This window comes from Mytilus trossulus, chromosome 9 (genome assembly GCF_036588685.1).
Source record: "Mytilus trossulus isolate FHL-02 chromosome 9, PNRI_Mtr1.1.1.hap1, whole genome shotgun sequence".
NCBI lineage: Eukaryota > Metazoa > Mollusca > Bivalvia > Mytilida > Mytilidae > Mytilus > Mytilus trossulus.
In genome coordinates this window covers 13,182,939-13,197,437 of record NC_086381.1, presented here as the reverse complement: position 1 = coordinate 13,197,437, position 14,499 = coordinate 13,182,939, and the positions used below count along the sequence as shown (strand labels likewise).

Genomic DNA, 14,499 nt, shown 5'->3' with positions numbered 1-14,499 from the left:
AATGATTTATTGCCCTTTATAGTCAATTTTTAACAATTTTCATAAATTTTCATAATTTTTTGTAAACTTTTGTAAATTTTTACAAAATATTTTCCACTGCAATTACTAGGCCAAGTTCTATATAGATAGAGATAATTGTAGCAACTTAAAAATGTTCAGTAAAGTAAGATCTACAAACACATCATCACAAAAACACAATGTTGTCATGCATTTATCTGTGTCCATTGTTTAACATGCATAGACCAAGGTGAGCGACAAAGGCTCTTGAGAGACTCTATTTGTATATTCCAACACTGTAGAATCTATATATATATATATTTATGAAGTAATCTCTCTCTTTTTGTGAAACAAATATCAATATTTTAAATTTTATGATATCGCATAAATTATTTAAATAAATATCAATATCAAATAAATAACAATACAAAATAATTATAACATCTCATATCTTCGAAGATTATTATCCCCGTTTATATAACTTAGATGTCACAGTTTTGTTTATGTTCTAATTTGACGTTCTTCTTTCAATTTGGAAACAAAGCCATTAACGTTAAATTGGAGGGATTGTACATCATTTGTGGCATTACAAATGAATAAACAGTAAAATCACAAAAATACTTAACTCCGAGGAAAATGCAAAACGGAAAGTCCATAATCAAATAGCAAAATCTAAAGCTCAAACATCAAACGAATAAATAACAACTGTCACATTTCTGACTTAGTACAGGTATTTTCTTATGTAGAAAATGTCATCATACATTATATACCTATATGGAGTTATTTTCTTTTAGAACAATAGTTCATTATTTCGAAGAATCATCTCACACGATACCATGTTTCAATGAAATATGCTTCAAGGCATAAAATAACGACCGGTGTGAGGTCATTATTTTCATTGTTAAAAATGCAAACTATAATTTACTTCAACATTTAACTCGATTGATATAGTTTGTTGTTGTCAATTAGGGAATCTATTTTTTTGATTTTATAGTTCCATCTTTGATAGATTTTACAAAAAAATCGCCATTGACGCGCATTTTAATTTTTAAAAAAAATGATGTGAATTTTTATGTTATCCTATATGTGAGATGAAAATGTTATTGATTCACATTTAATAGTAAGGGACAACATCAAAAGTTCAATGTAGGATAAAAATAACTTAATTCACATAGTCATTACACTTACCCCCCAACCCCCATCTCCGCTCTAAACCTAATAGGGGAAAAATTGATTGACTAATATGGCTATATGTAATCAGAGTATATTTTTTGTGTCATGGGTCCTGTTTTCCTCAACAACATATATTTGTTCTGTATATTGACTTGGACATTACTTTAAAAAAATATTTGAAAAAAGTGATGTGTATTTTTAGTATGCATCAAAGTAGGTGCTGCCCCCCCTAAAAAAGTTTTTTTTATACTGTGACCTACATGCATTGATATTCATATTCGTGTTGAATGCATATGCATCCACGACCAGTTCCTACTCTCCTCGTACATGAATCAGTTCTTACATTTTTACATCTACATTTTTCTTCTTACTCTATCAAATGATCAACAGATCACATTTCTTATAATTCTATTGAATAACAGCCATGAAACAAACCTCACAATGGGGTCGGGGGTATAGAATTAAATCCAGGTTCTCTGTTTAAAAAAATGTATTGCCATTTTAAAAGAGAAAACTTTTCTGAATAGTTCATTCGTTAAAAATTGTTGAAAAATAATATCTTTTCCACGATAAAATGTTATAACAAATAAAAAGGTAGATTCAGGTGGTCACAATTCAAAGAAGACGTAAGGAATTTTTCATAATTTTAATCTATATAACCAGTTTATGTACACATCGATCTGTGAGAGGCCAGCAGGTACTCAGATCATGGGAGAAACAATCATTTTACCCAAGTAACTCAGTATATTACGTATGTAGCCTGGTTTGTTAAAAATGAAAGTAGTTTCCCAAAGTTTTAATTTGATTTACAACACTACCATAAACAGTCAGAAATGCAGTCTTAATATTACTCATTTCATGAGAACTGTTATATCTAAAGATGCATATGGAAACCTCAAATAATCGAAAGACTTAAATAAATATGTTTACGCTATAACGGTAAAACAGAGACAAAGGATGCAAAAGAGACATTAAACATTCAAACTAATAATAAATCGAAAATAAACTGACAAAACCGGCCCATGACAAAAAACAAAAGACAAACAACAGTATACAAAACACAACTGTTCATCAACATGGACTAGGAAACACGAACCTATCAAATAACTTGTGTCATACAAGTCTACACTCATTTAAGTCGGAATCATTAAAACCCATTTCACGTCATAGGAAGCGTTAAACTTAACAATGTCATCTAAACATGAGGCTCTAAAGAGAGTCATCTAACGCTCAACTCAAACTTCAGCATAAAATTGATACAATACAACACGAAAATTTTGATCTAACTACAAACAGATGGAGTCAAAATCACGCCTTGCTGGACAAAGTTTCTGTGTATTCATTTCTTTTCTTCAAGACATGAACAATTTAAATATAAAAACGGGTTGAAATTGTACGTTATGAGAAACAACTCCAGTAATGGGTCGACTGATTTATTTGTATATGAAGCATAAATGTTTTGCGGTATAATTTTTCAATATATTAGTAAGAACGCTCAGAATTGGTAATAACTCATCCTCATCTTGCATAGGCAATGATTCATATGGAGTTAACTAACGATATCAGGCATACTTCTTATTTGTAAATATAAAAAAGAAGATGTGGTATGATTGCCAATGAGACAACTATCCACAAAAGACCAAAATGACACAAACATTAACAATTATAGGTCACCGTACGGCCTTCAACAATGAGCAAAGCCAATACCGCATATAGTCAGCTATAAAAGGCCTTATTTAGCTAATTAGTTTTGTTATTTATAATTTCTCCCCATCTCCTATGATTTTTCACCTAATGACCAAGTGATGCCCTTGCACTTCTCTCTGAAATAACAGTAGTATATCAAAGTAAATGTAGAACTTTCTTTGAGATACAATTAAGGCTGACACCTAATGATGTCTCCGCAGATGCAAAGTGTTATTTTAAAATTAACAACGTGGAGCATGGAAGAACATAGGTTTATGGTTCATTGTTGGAGGAGTTATCAATACCCCAACTAGAGGCTCTAAAAAGCCTGTGTTGCTCACCTTGGTCTATGTGCATATTAAACAAAGAACACGAATAGATTCATGACAAAATTGTGTTTGTCGATCTTACTTTATTGAACAATCTTGCTGCTTACAATTATCTTTATCTTTATTGAAATTGGCCCAGAAGTGATAGTAGAAAATATTTTGTAAAGATTTACAAAAATTTACAAAATTTATGAAAATTGTCTTTAATATTTAAAACTTGGCCCAGAAGTGACAGGGGAAAATATTTTATAAATTGACAAAAATTACCAAATTAATGAAAATTGTCTTTAATAAACTTGTCCAGAACTGACAGAGGAAATTTTACAAAAATTTACCAAATTAAAGAAAATTGTTAAAAATTTACTATAAATGGCAATAACTCTTTAAGGGGTCATTAAAAAATTTTGGTCAAGTTTGTCTTATTTATAGATCTTATTTTGCTGAACGTTATTGCTGTTTACAGTTTATCTCTCTCTATAATATTCAAGATAATTACAAAAAACTGCAAAATTTCCTTAATACCCCAGTCCCACTAGGCCACGATCGCACTACGATCTGTTAAAAAAATGCAAATTTTGACGAGCGTAGTGCGATCGTATAGATCGCAGTGAGGTCGTAATACGGTCGTGGTAAGGTCTTGGAGATCGTAATTAGCGTGGCCAACTTTGAACATGTTCAAAACAAGCATGGTGCGGTCGTGACGAAATCATGTCGTAGTAGAAGTGTAGTGAGAGCGCAGTAAGGTCATGGTTAGATCGATGTTTCATCGTAGCGAGAGCGTGATTCTATTCGGAGAGATTACGCTACAATCTCACAGCGACCTTATCACGACCTCTCTACGATCATCACGTTCTTACCGCGACCCATCTACGCTCCCACAACGACCATACCACGTTTACACCACGCTGTTAAAGACCATAGTACGATTCTAGTACGCCAATGCCGTCCTCATGACGCTCTTTTTACGACTTGTCTACGTTCGTACTACGACTATTTCGAGTTCTTGTCATGCTCATTGTCACATAAATGTATAAAAGCTTTCCAGATTTTGTTTGAAACATCAATTTCAATTGAACCATGGAAACACAAGACCATGTACATGTAGTAATGCTTCTTCAATCAATAACTCAGATACAAAATCTTAACGACCAGTCATTTAGACAGCGTATGTCCTTTTGGTTAGCAACGGATAGGAGACTCCAGTTTGGTCATTATGATCAGTTGATGAACGAGTAAAAAATTGAGGATGAACCTTCCTTCTTCAATTTTTTTAAGAATGCCTCCAGTGATGTACGATGAACTTCTTAACCGAGTTGGTCCAAGAATTAAGAAGACGGATACGCTATTTAGAAGAGCTCTATCGCCTTGTCTTAAACTTGCCATCACTTTAAGACATTTAGCTACTGGTGACAAGTATTCGACCTTGCAGTATGACTTCAAAGTTGCTCGGAATTCTATAAGTAAATTTTTACCCGAGGTTTGCAATAGGTGACGATTATAAAGATGAGGTGATTTCATCTCCAACTGACCCAAATGATTGGAGGGCTATAGCGGGCGAATTTCAGAAGAGATGGAGAGCGTAGCAAGATCGCGGTATGAGCGTGGAAAGGTCGTAGTAAGTTCGTGGGACGAGCGTGCTATAATCGCAGTAGAAGCGTGGTAAGATTGTGTTACAATCGCATAAATCGTGGTATGGTCGTAGTGAGTACGTGAAGAGCGTAGAAAGGTCTTGATAAGCGTAGTGGAAAAAATGGTTAAAAATTGACTATAAAGGGCAATAATCCTAAAGGGGTAAACTGACCATTTTGGTCCTGTTGACTTATTTGTAAATCTTACTTTGCTGAACATTTTTGCAGTTTACAGTTTATCTTTATAATAATATGCAAGATAAAAACCAAAAACAGCAAACTTTCCTCAAAATTACCAATTCAGGGGCAGCAACCCAACAACCAGTTGTCCAATTCATCGGAAAAGTCCAGGGCAGATAGATCTTGACCTGATAAACAATATCAACCCCTATCAGATTGCTCGAAATGTTTTGGTTTTTGAGTTATAAGCCAAAAACTACATTTTACTCTATGTTCTATTTTTAGCCATGACAGCCATCTTGGTTGGTTGGCTGGGTCACCGGACACAATTTTTAAACAAGATACCCCAATGATGATTGTGGCCAAGTTTGATTTTATTTGGCCTAGTAGTTTCAGAGGAGAAGATTTTTGTAAAAGATATTCAAGATTTACAAAAAAGTAGTTATAAATTGACTATAAAGGGCAATAACTCCTAAAGGGGTCAACTGACCATTTTGGTCCTGTTGACTTATTTGTAGATCTTACTTTGCTGAACATTTTTGCGGTTTACAGTTTATCTCTATCTATGATAATATTCAAGATAAAACCAAAAACAGCAAAATTTCCTTAAAATTACCAATTCAGGGGCAGCAACCTAACAACCAGTTGTCCAATTCATCGGAAAAGTCCAGGGCAGATAGATCTTGACCTGATAAACAATATCAACCCCTTTCAGATTGCTCGAAATGTTTTGGTTTTTGAGTTATAAGCCAAAAACTACATTTTACTCTATGTTCTATTTTTAGCCATGACAGCCATCTTGGTTGGTTGGCTGGGTCACCGGACACAATTTGTAAACAAAATACCCCAATGATGATTGTGGCCAAGTTTGATAGTATTTGGCCTAGTAGTTTCAGAGGAGAAGATTTTTGTAAAAGATATTCAAGATTTACCAAAAAGTAGTTATAAATTGACTATAAAGGGCAATAACTCCTAAAGGGGTCAACTGACCATTTTGGTCCTGTTGACTTGTTTGTAGATCTTACTTTGCTGAACATTTTTGCGGTTTACAGTTTATCTCTATCTATGATAATATTCAAGTTTAAACCAAAAACAGCAAAATTTCCTTAAAATTACCAATTCAGGGGCAGCAACCTAACAACCAGTTGTCCAATTCATCTGAAAATTTCAGGGCACAAAGATATTGACCTGATTTACAGTTTTACCCCATGTCAGATTTGCTCTAAATGCTTTGGTTTTTGAGTTATAAGCCAAAAACTGCATTTTACCCCTATGTTCTATTTTTAGCCATGGTGGCCATCTTGGTTTGTTGGTCGGGTCACCGGACACAAATTTTAGACTAGATATTCCAATGATGATTGTGGCCAAGTTTGATTTCATTTGGCCCAGTAGTTCAGAGGAGAAGATTTTTGTAAAAGTTAACGACGACGGATGATGGACGCCAAGTGATGAGAAAAGCTCACTTGGCCCTTTGGGCCAGGTGAGCTAAAAAGGCCAAGTTCAACTATCTCATAAAAGAACAAATATTAAGCAAAACCAAAAACTAAACCTTGACCACATGCACACCTTCAATATAAGTACAAACAACAACAAGCAAAATGAATTTCTAGGAAGAGTGGACTGACGATTTCAGGTTTTGACATAGTAAATGTAGCTGTATCACAGGTTATATTCAGTAAGTTATGAAACATCTGACTTTGGAAGAACCACATCAAATCCCATAACAAATACTCCGAAGATGAAATTATCAAAACGCTGGGCTTTTTGATTGCAACATATTTATTGAGATTGGTGGATTTTCTTTTAGCAGACAATATTTTGATGAGTACTGATTTTGCACCACTACTTAAATACTCATATGAAGCAGAATTCATACAGAACCTTCTCAAAGACTACATGAAAAAAGCATACTAGAAAGTAGTATCATTTCACTTTCAGCAATAGTGATGATGTTCCTACTCAATAACCCACTTTTCGATTAGCTATAAAGGGCCCCAAAATTACCAGTGTAAAACCAATCAAACGGGAAAACCAACAGTCTAATCTATATAAACAAAACGAGAAACACGTATATATTACATAAACAAACGACAACTACTGTACATCAGATTCCTGACTTAGGACAGGTGCAAACATTTGCAGCGGGATTAAACGTTTTAATGGATCCAAACCTTCTCCCTTTTTCTGAAACAAAAGCATAAAATCACAACATAGAAAAACACACGATAAAATATCGTATCCCAGTGAACTTGAAATAAAAGATACTTCTGAAAGTAGATCAGCTTCATATCTTGTGACCTTTCCATTGATGAAACAAATATACTAATACTTTAAATTTGAATCTATGACAACCATGATGATTTCAACTTTCCAATTTTAAACACATCAATTTTCATAAGTTGTCATAAGCTTTGAACTAGTACATGTAGTAGTCAGCAACTGGTTACTGAGAGTAATCTCATAAAGCCCTTAATTAGAATCGTTTGCGTTTTTGCAGGTTTTTCTTTATATTTTTCCTTAAATTATAATCCTGGTACCTTTGATAACTATTTCCTTGTTATGAATTTATCTGTTGAGTTAATGCCTTTCCAACTGATTTTTTTAGTTTATACTTGTGGTGTAATGTTAATCCACTTTCCCAGGTTAGGGGAGGGTTGGGATTCTGCTAACATGTTTAACCCCTACAGATTCAGTTTGTGTCTGTCCCTAGTCAGGAACCAGGTAGCACAGTGGTTGTAGTTTGTTCCAAGAAATCATGTTTTTATTGTTAACTTTGATCATACATCAGGCCATCAGTTTCTCGTTTGAATTAATTGACATTTGTCATTTTAGGGCCTTTAACTATTTCTGCAGTATTGGTTTTGCTAATTGTTGTTAACAATATCATCATTTGGTCTCTGGTGAAGAGTTATATCAAACTCTGATGAGAATGTTTACATGTGAAAGATCTAGCAAAGTTTTGTGATGTGTCTCAAACTCTGATCAGAATGTTTATGTGTGAAAGATCTAGCAATGTTTACGTGTGAAAGATCTAGCAATGTTTACGTGTGAAAGATCTAGCAATGTTTACGTGTGAAAGATCTAGCAATGTTTAGGTGTGAAAGATCTAGCAATGTTTACATGTGAAAGATCTAGCAATGTTTACGTGTGAAAGATCTAGCATGTTTACGTGTGAAAGATCTAGCAATGTTTACATGTGAAAGATCTAGCAATGTTTACATGTGAAAGATCTAGCATGTTTACATGTGAAAGATCTAGCAATGTTTACATGTGAAAGAGCTAGCAATGTTTACATGTGAAAGAGCTAGCAATGTTTACATGTGCATGTGAAAGATCTAGCAATGTTTACGTGTGAAAGATCAAGCAATGTTTACATGTGAAAGAGCTAGCAATGTTTACATGTGAAAGAGCTAGCAATGTTTACATGTGCATGTGAAAGATCTAGCAATGTTTACGTGTGAAAGATCTAGCAATGTTTACAAGTGAAAGATCTAGCAATGTTTACATGTGAAAGATCTAGCATGTTTACATGTGAAAGAGCTAGCAATGTTTACATGTGAAAGAGCTAGCAATGTTTACATGTGAAAGATCTAGCAATGTTTACATGTGCATGTGAAAGATCTAGCAATGTTTAGGTGTGAAAGATCTAGCAATGTTTACATGTGAAAGATCTAGCAATGTTTACGTGTGAAAGATCTAGCAATGTTTAGGTGTGAAAGATCTAGCAATGTTTAGGTTTGAAAGATCTTGCAATGTTTTGTGATGTTGGAATTTAAATACAAAGCAATAACAAATCAAACTAAAAAGTGTTCTTCAATTCATAACAAATTATACTACAGTTAATTGTTTTAAAACAAAAAAACAAAAATAATCTTGCATCAATATTTTATATTTTTATCATTGTCATTGGTCTTTAATCCAAACACTGAGAGAAAAATGGTCAACTACAAAAAAAGGTGATCCAACAAACTTATTGGCCCTTCTTTAGATTAATAACTAAAAATATTGATCGTAACATTTCACTATATTTTACCCCTAATGCAACTTAATACATTGATAATTTGACTTAAATGATGATAGAATTTGATACAAAAGTTCAGAGAAACCATTATTATTCCTGCACAATAAATCCTTTAATTATCAGGTAAATTGAACATATTCCATAAAAAAATATATGTGGTTATATATCATTTTAATTTAATCACAGCTGCTTGTATTGATTTCTTCAGAAATGACTTGTGAGACATCACCATTTGGGTCAAAATTTCTTTATGGTCTTTGTTCATCTGAAATGTATAATAACACACCTATAAAATCTTACATCATGAAGAAAAAACAGGCAAACCTTGGTAAACATACTGCCACAGGCCCCACTCCTCATTTGGCAAACAGACATTGTGTGTCTGACTGGTCCCCAAAACACCTTAGTTTAGCAAACAATCAGTGTGTGTCTGACTAATCCCTAAAACACCTTAGTTTAGCAAACAATCAGTGTGTGTCTGACTAGTCCCAAAAACACCTTAGTTTAGCAAACAATCAGTGTGTGTCTGACTAGTCCACAAAACACCTTAGTTTAGCAAACAATCAGTGTGTGTCTGACAAATCCCCAAAACACCTAACAATCAGTGTGTGTCTGACTAATCCCCAAAACACCTTAGTTTAGCAAACAATGTGTGTGTGTCGGACTAGTCCCCAAAACACCTTAGTTTAGCAAACAATTAGTGTGTGTCTGACTTATCCCCAAAACACCTTAGTTTAGCATACAATCAGTGTGTGTCTGACTAGTCCCCAAAACACCTTAGTTTAGCAAACAATCAGTGTGTGTCCGACTAGTCCCCAAAACACCTTAGTTTAGCAAACAATCAGTGTGTGTCTGACTAGTCCCTAAAACACCTTAGTTTAGCAAACAATCAGTGTGTGTCTGACTAATCCCCAAAACACCTAACAATCAGTGTGTGTCTGACTAATCCCCAAAACACCTTAGTTTAGCAAACAATCAGTGTGTGTCTGACTAATCCCTAAAACACCTTAGTTTAGCAAACAATCAGTGTGTGTCTGACTAATCCCCAAAACAACTTAGTTTAACAAACAATCAGTGTGTGTCTGACTAATCCCTAAAACACCTTAGTTTAGCAAACAATCAGTGTGTGTCTGACTAATCCCCAAAACACCTTAGTTTAGCAAACAATCAGTGTGTGTCTGACTAATCCCTAAAACACCTTAGTTTAGCAAACAGTCAGTGTGTGTCTGACTAGTCCCCATAACACCTTAGTTTAGCAAACAATCAGTGTGTGTCTGACTAATCCCCAAAACACCTTAGTTTAGCAAACAATCAGTGTGTGTCTGACTAGTCCACAAAACACCTACACACTTCAACATATCCTTGCCAAGTTGCTCATTCTAGAAAATATTATGTATAACAAAGCATTACCTTATGACAGGACCAACTTAAACTAGAGGCTCTAAAGAGCCTGTGTCGCTCACCTTGGTCTATGTTGATATTAAACATTGTACACAGATGGATTCATGACAAATTTTGTTTTGGTGATGGTGATGTGTTTGTAGATCTTACTTTACTAAACATGTTTGCTGCTTACAATTATCTCTATCTATAACAGTAGTTTCTGTGGAAAATGTTATTGAAAATCTACAAATTTTGTGAAAATTGTTAAAAAAAATAACTATGAAGGGCAATAACTCCTTAGGGGGTCAATTGACTATTTTAGTCACGTTGACTTATTTTTAGCTCTTACTTTGCTGTACATAATTGCTGTTTACAGTTTATCTCTATCTACAATAATATTCAAGATAATAACAAAAAAACAGCAAAATTTCCTCAAAATTACCAATTCAGGGGCAGCAACCCTAACAACGGATGATCCAATTCATCTGAAAATTCCAGGGCAGATAGATCTTGACCTGATCAACAATTTTACTTCCTGTCGGATTTGCTCTTAATGCTTTGGTTTTTGAGTTATAAGCCAATAAAGGGCTGCGCTTTAGCGCATGATACGCTTGTTGCTCTTTTAACTTGTCTATTATGCTTTAAATGAATTTATATGATCAACTAGAAATAGTGTGAGCCCTGTCAAATACCCCCCCCCCCCCCAAAAAAAAAAATAAAAATAAAAATGCACAAAAAAATTGGCACTGTTAATGGAAAGGGAGCTTATGTCAATAGATATAAACAATTTATCAAAGTTGCATAAAATTTTGTGAAAGTGTTAGTTATTGTCCCAAAAATGGAAAATCCCCCCTTTTTTAAGCATAAAAATTCATTACACGGAAATGTAAAATCTGAAATTTATTAAAATTGAAAGGGAGCTTACATCAATAGATATAAACAATTCACCAAAGTTTCATGGACATTGGTGAAAGCCTTTTTGAGTTATTGTCCGAAGTGTTGAAAATCCCCCCTTTTTTTATGAATAAAGCCCCATAAATCCAAAACTTAAAATCTGAAATTTATAAAAATTGAAAGGGAGCTTACATCAATAGATATAAACAATTCACTAAAGTTTCATGGACATTGGTGAAAGCCTTTTTCAGTTATTGTCTGAAGTGTTGAAAATCCCTCTTTTTTTATGAATAAAGCCCCATAAATCCAAAACTTAAAATCTGAAATTATAAAAAAACCAAAGGGAGCTTGCGTCAGTAGATATAAACAATTCACTTAAGTTTCATGGAAATTGGTGAAAGTGTTTTTGAGTTATTGTCAGAAGTGTGGACCACGGATGGACGGACAGACGGACGGACGGACAACGGTATACCATAATACGGGCGCAAAAAAACTGCAATTTACCCCCATGTTCTATTTTTAGCCATGACGGCCATCTTGGTTGGTTGGCCGAGTTAATGGACATATATTTTAAACTAGATACCCCAAAGATGATTGTGGCCAAGTTCAATTAATTTGGCCCAGTAGTTTCAGAGGAGAAGATTTTTCTAAAAGATTACTAAGATTTACGAGAAATGGTTAACAAGAGGCTCTCAAGAGCCTGAATCACTCACCTAAATTTTTTTGGTTAAATCTCTCATCAATGATTATTTTGGCTTTTCAATTTATTTAAATGATCTTTGAATCGTCCTATTTTCTTCAAAAACAAAACAAAAACAAGAATGTGTCCATAGTACACAGATGCCCCACTCGCACTTACATTTTCTATGTTCAGTGGACCATGAAATTGGGGTCAATACTTTAATTTGGCATTAAAATTAGAAAGATCATATCATAGTTAACATGTGTACTAAGTTTCAAGTTGATTGGACTTCAACTTCATCAAAAACTGCCTTGACCAAAAACTTTAACCTGAGCTTCACACTATCTTATTCTTTGTTCAGTGGACCATGAAATTGGGGTCAATACTTTAATTTAGCATTAAAATTAGAAAGATCATATCATAGTTAACATGTGTACTAAGTTTCAAGTTGATTGGACTTCAACTTCATCAAAAACTACCTTGACCAAAAACTTAAACCTGAGCTTCACACTATCTTTTCTTTGTTCAGTGGACCATGAAATTAGGGTCAATACTTTAATTTGACATTAAAATTAGAAAGATCATATCATAGGGAACATGTGTACTAAGTTTCAAATTGATTGGACTTCAACTTCATCAAAAACTACCTCGACCAAAAACTTTAACCTGAAGCGGGACGAACAAACGGACGAACAGACGAACGGATGAACGAACGGAGGCACAGATGAACAGACGAACGAACGGAGGCACAGACCAGTAAACATAATGCCCCTCTACTATCATAGGTGGGGCATAAAAAATCATTTTCTCCTATGTTCTATTTTAGCCATAGGAGCTATGTTTCTTGACATACAAGGAAATAAAATATAAAATGTATACCAGATACTCTGAAACTCATTTAGCCTAAGTTTGGCTGAAATTGATACAGCAGTTTCAAAGGAGAAGATTTTTTAAAGTGAAATTGTGAAAAAAAAGTCTTTAAAGGGCAATAACTCCTTAAGGGGTCAATTGACAATTTTGGTCAAATTGACTTATTTGTAGATCTTACTTTGCTTAACATTTTTGCTATTAACAGTTTATCTGTATCTATAATAATAATCAAGATAATAACCAAAAACTGCAAAATTTCTTTAAAATCATCAATTCAGGGGCATTATACCTGCAAAACCAGTTCCCTGATTCAGCTGAAAATTTCAGGACAGGTAGACCTTGACCTAATAAATACTTTAACTTCTTGTCATATTTGCTCTAAATGCTGGAGTTTTTGAGATATAAGCCAAAAACTGCATTTTAACCTGTGTTCTATTTTTAGCCATGACAGCCATGTTTTTTGACGAAATAGAAAATAAAACACAAACTTAATTTTATACACCCTACTGATCATTCAGTTGAAGTTTGGTTGAATTTGGTTGAGTAGTTTTAGAGAAGAAGATTTATTAAAGTTAGCAAATATGATGAACAAATTGTGAAAAATTGTCATTAAAGGACAATAACCCCTTAAGAGGTCAATTGACAATTTTGGTCATATTTACTTATTTGTAGATCTTACTTTGTTGATCATTTTTGCTGTTTACAGTTTATCTTTATCTATAATAATATTCAAGATAATGACCAAAAACTGCAAAATTTCCTTAAAATTACCAGTTAAGTGGCAGCAACCCAACAATGGGTTGTTTGATTCATCTGAAAATTTCAGGGCGGATAGATCTTGACCTGATGAACATTTTGCCCCATGTCAGATTTGCTCTAAATGCTTTCGTTTTTGAGATATAAGCCAAAAACTGCATTTGACCCCTATGTTCTATTTTTAGCAATGGCGACCATGTTTGTTGATAGATCAAAACTTCGGATACAATCTATAAACTAGATACCCTAAGGAACTTTCAGTTAAAGTTTGAAAGTATTTGGCCTAGTAGTTTCAGAGAAGATTCTTGAAATAGTTTACGACGACAGATGACGACGATGACAGATGACGACGACAGACAACGACAAACGCCAAGTGATGGCAATTAACTTTCCAAAAACTGCAAAATTTCCTTAAAATTACCAGTTAAGTGGCAGCAACCCAACAATGGGTTGTTTGATTCATCTGAAAATTTCAGGGCGGATAGATCTTGACCTGATGAACATTTTGCCCCATGTCAGATTTGCTCTAAATGCTTTCGTTTTTGAGATATAAGCCAAAAACTGCATTTGACCCCTATGTTCTATTTTTAGCAATGGCGACCATGTTTGTTGATAGATCAAAACTTCGGATACAATCTATAAACTAGATACCCAAAGATACATTCAGTTAAAGTTTGAAAGTATTTGGCCTAGTAGTTTCAGAGAAGATTCTTGAAATAGTTTACGATGACAGACGACGACGACAGACAACGACAAACGCCAAGTGATGGCATAAGCTCACATGGCTATGCCAGGTGTGCTAAAAATTGAATATTAAGGGCAATAACTCCTAAAATGGTCAACTGACCATTTTGATCATTGTTGACTTATTTGTAGATCTTACTTTGCTGAACAATATTG

General features: G+C 34.1%; 1 protein-coding gene across 1 annotated transcript in view; it reads right to left on the bottom strand.

The window, feature by feature from the left end:
• Nucleotides 1-8,861: 8,861 nt before the first annotated feature.
• The window catches only part of LOC134685166 (uncharacterized), a 70,567-nt gene continuing 64,929 nt past the window's right edge, over nucleotides 8,862-14,499 (bottom strand). The window contains exon 13 of the mRNA XM_063544644.1: nucleotides 8,862-9,279. Within this exon, the coding sequence (XP_063400714.1) occupies nucleotides 9,181-9,279 (99 nt within the window). The 3' untranslated portion in view covers nucleotides 8,862-9,180. The remainder of the gene's footprint in view (nucleotides 9,280-14,499) is intronic.